This window comes from Vigna radiata, chromosome 9, assembly GCF_000741045.1.
Source record: "Vigna radiata var. radiata cultivar VC1973A chromosome 9, Vradiata_ver6, whole genome shotgun sequence".
In the NCBI taxonomy this organism is placed as follows: Eukaryota; Viridiplantae; Streptophyta; class Magnoliopsida; order Fabales; family Fabaceae; genus Vigna; species Vigna radiata.
In genome coordinates, this window is record NC_028359.1 from 11,227,278 (window position 1) to 11,232,473 (window position 5,196).

At 49.3% G+C, this 5,196-nt stretch overlaps 2 protein-coding genes across 2 annotated transcripts in view; one reads left to right on the top strand and one right to left on the bottom strand.

Moving 5' to 3' along the window:
• Positions 1-109, top strand: part of LOC111242562 — a 3,998-nt gene extending 3,889 nt beyond the window's left edge. Inside the window, exon 2 of the mRNA XM_022786401.1 lies at positions 78-109. The gene's annotated coding sequence lies outside the window, so the exon portion shown is untranslated. The remainder of the gene's footprint in view (positions 1-77) is intronic.
• Positions 110-2,220: 2,111 nt separating this feature from the next.
• Positions 2,221-4,434, bottom strand: LOC111242486. Its single transcript, XM_022785915.1, has 2 exons — positions 3,914-4,434; positions 2,221-3,821 (listed from the first exon to the last, which is right to left on the bottom strand). The coding sequence occupies exons 1-2, from the start codon at positions 4,432-4,434 to the stop codon at positions 2,249-2,251; spliced, it is 2,094 nt and encodes a 697-aa protein (XP_022641636.1). The 3' UTR covers positions 2,221-2,248.
• Between the last annotated feature and the right edge of the window lie 762 nt (positions 4,435-5,196).

The following is a 5,196-nucleotide window of genomic DNA, read 5'->3' on the forward strand; positions in this document are numbered from 1 at the left end:
CATTTTTGACTTGACTTCTTTCCCCCAACAAGGTAAGGATATCATTTTCCTGATATTCCTTACTTCAAATTTACAAGGTCATTTTCCTGACCTTTACCGAACAGGTCACACACAATATTAATGACAACCAAAAATTTTTATTTCCTTTATATTTCTCAAACTATAAATTTGCTTACAACAATCAACTAAAATAAAACTTCAAATGGGATATGTTCCACGTATTAGCAATCGGTTTTCCATCCAGGTGCTCCAATCGGTATGCTCCATTGTTCAAACTTTCTCGAACCCTGAACGATCCCTCCCAGTTCGTCGCCAGCTTTCCATGACTCCCCTCTTTTCTGGCTGTTCCTGCCTTCCTCCAGACCAAGTCCCCTTCAAGCAATTGCCTTGGCCTAACCTTCGTATTATACCTTCGAGCCACTAACCTCTTCTGCGCCTCGACCCGAACGGCAGCCGCTTCTCTCCTTTCCTGAAGTACATCCAAATTTGCCCTTAACCCCTCATCATTTAGATTTTCATCCCTCATCCTCCTTCGCAAAGTAACTTCCCCCACCTCGACTGGCAACATAGCATCTGCCCCGTACATCAGATTAAATGGCGACTTCCCCGTTGCTCCGTGCGGCGAGCAGCGATAACCCCATAGTACCTGAGGCAACTCCTCTACCCATGTGCCTTTTGCCTCTCCTAGCCTCCTCTTCAACTCGTTAATGATAATTTTGTTCATGGCTTCGGCCTGCCCGTTCGTCTGCGGGTGTTCGATAGAACTAGTTACCAGGGCTATCCCCCATTCCCTATAGAAAGCTATCAACTTCTTGTCAACAAACTGCCGCCCGTTGTCTGTCACTATTGTCTTAGGTAGCCCAAAACGACAAATAATCCTCCACACAAATTTCTGAACCTGAGACGCAGTAATTTTGGCCAACGGCTCAACCTCCACCCATTTAGTAAAGTAATCCACCGCTACCAATAAAAACTTCATATGTGCCCTCCCGGTCGGGAATGGCCCAACAATGTCCATTCCCCATTGTGCAAACGGCCATGGGGACACAATACCCTGCAACTCAGCTGCCGGTTCATGAGTTATATTCCCGTGCTTCTGGCAAGCCTTACACCGTCGGGTAAATGCCATGCAATCTTTTTCCAAGGAGGGCCAGAAAAACCCCGCCCGCAAAATCCTCGCCCGAAGGGCCTTTCCTCCTGTGTGTCTTCCACACACTCCTTCATGTAGTTCCCTCATCACGTACTCCGCTTCCCTTTCCTCCAAACACTTAAGCAGGGGCGAGACATAACCCCTTCGGTACAGATCATCCCCTACCAAGCAATACCTAGCTATCTTCTTATCATCACTCGGGCCAAGCGTCTCCCCCCTAGTCTGTTTACTTATCAGCCCGATAACCTCGTTCTTCCAGCTTTTGCTTTGTTCCCCAGTAACCACACTAAAACTCTCTATCGTTGGCCTAGTCACCACCTGTCTAATAACTGTTGACAATCCCCCCTTTGCATTCCCGCTCGCCAATTTTGCCAATCTGTTCGCTCTCTCATTCTCCGATCGGGGCACATATCGTAGCCGAAAATTCGCGAAAGCTGCTTCTAATCTTTTCACCCTATTGAAATACTGCAAGAGTTGATCATCCTTCACTTGAAAAGCTTGTCCCTCCACCAACTGCGAGTCGGTTCGGCATTCCAAACAACTCGCCCCTAAATCCCTAGCCAGCTCCAATCCTGCTATCAAGGCTTCATATTCCGCCTGATTGTTACTTACCTTAAACTGGAAGGCCAACGACTGTTCTATTAAGATCCCGTTTGGTCCTTCTAATACTACCCCCGCTCCTCCCCCACGCTTGTTAGAAGATCCATCGACGGACAGCTGCCACCAATATGCCTCCGGTTCACTTGACAATTCTCCCGCAAAATCCGCAAGATGTTGTCCTCGAATGGACCCCCTCGGCTCGAACTTTAATCCAAACTCCGACAACTCTACCGACCAGCTTATCATTCTCCCCGCCAAGTCCGGTTTTCGCAAAATTTTGGCAATCGGGTAATCCGTCCGGACGATCACTTGATGCCCTTGGAAATAAGGCCTTAGGCGCCGAGCGGCATATACCAATGCCAGAGCCACCTTCTCCAACTGCTGATATCTCTTTTCGGCATCCTTAAGACTTCTACTAACAAAGTATACCAGCTTGAATTGAGGGGTTTCTTGGACCAACGCAGCACTTATAGCTTCTTCCGTTGTTGCTAAAAAGACCTATAAGTCATGGCCCATCTCCGGTCGGCCCATCGCCGGTGGTTGCGTGAGAATCGCCTTTACTTGCCCAAAGGCTTCTTCACTCCGCTCATCCCAACACTCCTTAGCTGCCTTCTTCATTGCTTTCAATATCGACTTTATGCGTTCGGCTAAGTGTGGGATAAACCGAGATAACGAGGTTAAACGCCCAACCAACCTCTGGACTTCCTTCACCGTTCGGGGGCTTCTCATCTCCAAGACTGCCATGCACTTATCAGGGTTAGCCTCAATGCCCCGTGATGTCAACATAAACCCTAAAAACTTCCCGGCCCGTACCCCAAAAGTGCACTTAACAGGATTGAGACACATTTCGAACCTCCTGACCTGCCCCAGAACCTCCGCCAAGTCTTTTCGGTGTTCCTCCACCGACCGGCTCCTCACCACCATATCATCCACATAAACTTCCATACACTTCCCGATTTGCTGCTGGAAAACCTTGTCCATGAGCCTCTGATAAGTAGCCCCCGCGTTCTTCAAGCCAAAGGGCATCACCTCATAACAATAAGTTCCCCGCTCGGTGATGAAAGCAGTCTTCTCGCTATCCGGACGGTACATGGGTATTTGGTTGTATCCCGAATATGCGTCTAAAAAACTCATCACCTCATAACCGGAAACCCCGTCCACGAGTGCGTCAATGTTCGGTAATGGGTAAGTATCCTTCGGGCAAGCTTTATTCAAATCTGTAAAGTCCGTACACATCCTCCATTTGCCACTAGACTTCTTTACCATAACAACGTTAGTCAACCAAGTTGTGTACTTTACTTCTCTTATAAATCCAGCTTCAATTAATTTTCCTACTTCTTCATTCGCCGCCCTCCTTTTCTCCACACCTAACCGTCTTTTCTTCTGGGATACCGGTCGGCCTTCCCGGAATATGGACAACTTATGGGAAATAATGTCAGGGTGAATTCCTGGCATATCTGATGCTGTCCATGCGAAAAAATCTCTGTTTTTAACAAGCAAACATCCCAATTGCTGTAGCTCACCTTGTTGCAGCTCCTTGCCTACCATTGTTGCCCGGTCATCCCCTTCAAGTGGAAAAGTCTGAACTTCCCCCATCGGCTCTACCCGATCATCCGTATCCTCTCTGGGATCCAGTTCAGCCATAGCTACCTCAGATCGTGTCTCGACCGGTCGGTGGCCAGGCGGTTTTACCTTCAGACCTGCCACATAGCACTCCCTGGCCACCTTTTGATCAACTCTCACAACCCAAACTGTCCCGTCATCCGCAGGGTACTTCATCGTCAGATGAGGAGTAGATACTATTGCCCCGAACGCATTCAAGCAAGGTCGTCCCAACAACACATTGTACGAAGTTTCAGCTTCCACCAACAGGAATCGTACCTTTAGCTCCTTAGCCCCGACGTCCGTTCCCAAGCATACCTTCAAATCCACATACCCCCTTGTGTCTACCCGCTCCCCTGCGAACCCCAAAATCTGTTCACTGAACGGCATTATCGACCCGTCCGGTATATCCATCTGCTGAAATGTTTTCCAGTATAAAATATTAGCCGAACTCCCTGGTCGACTAACACTTTACCCACACTATACCGAGCGATAATGGCTGTTATCACCATGGGGTTGTCCTGATTAGGGTCCGGTGCATGGAAATCTTCATCTGAAAACATTATGGTGGGCATAGTTCTTCGTGCCACTCCTACCCCATTAACGCTGTGGAAGTTCCTCAAATTCCTCTTCCGTGCGGCCGAGGACGGTCCTCCTCCCGCAAAACCTCCCGAAATAGTGTTAATAACCCCTCTCAGGGGCCTCTCCCTACTCTCATCATCCTCCTGTCGTTCGGTAGTCAACGGCTCTCTCCGCACGGCCGGTTGACGATTTCCTTGACCCCCCTGACGTCCACTAGGACGAGAATTCATTCTCTGAACAAATTCTCTCAGATGCCCAGCCTGCACCAAGCTCTTCAGCTTATCCTTAAGTGTGACACAATCCTCGGTGGAATGCCCCATGTTCTGATGATATCGGCAATGCTTGCTTTCATCAACCCCTCGTGGAGTGGGGGACCGTGCAACCGATAGCAGATTGGCCCTCAAAGCCTCCTCCAACACCCTCACCCTTGAAGCGCTTAAGGGAGTGTGATGGACATACTGCTGATCTCTCTGCATTTCTGCCCCTCGCTTTACTGCCATCCTATGCTCTCCCCCCACCGGCCGTTTCTATCCTCTTCTGTCTCGTCCCGATTTCTCTCTCGACACCCCCTCTTCACCCTGGTCACTCTGATACGACCTCCCCTCTTCTATTCGTATAAACTTGGCCAACTTATGCTGCAATTCACCCATCGATTGGGGCTCCTCTTCGTACAGGTAATCCACAAAAGGTCCTGGTCTCAGCGCCGTCGTGAGCGCACTTACAATCAGCCGTTGGTCAACATTCCTCACTTGCCGAGCGGTTCGGTTGAAGCGCTCCATGAACCCCTTCAATGACTCTTCTCGCCCTTGCTTCATCCTGACAAGGGCTGTATAAGTCAAACCCCGCGAACGGTTTGACGCATACTGTTGGCTAAACAACTGCTTCAAAGTAACAAATCCATCAATACTCCGTGGTGGCAGTGAATGAAGCCAATCCAAAGCTTCATCCTTTAAGGATAAAGAAAACACCCTGCACCAGACCAACTCGTCAGAGGAATATACTGCCATAGCATCCACAAACGACCATAGGTGTTTCACCGGATCAGACGCACCCCCATACTTCTTAACCCATGGGAAAACTTTATTCTCCGGCATTACTGCCCCCATAACATTAGCAGTAAATGGGTGCAACCCTTCAACCTGATCAAACTGGTCATCGCCCTCCAAGGCCTCTTCGAACGGTTGGTTCTGCCCTACAAACTCCCTCCGCCCCTCCGGGTTTTCCTGGTCACGCCCTACATTTTCTTCCCCTCTTCCCCTCCC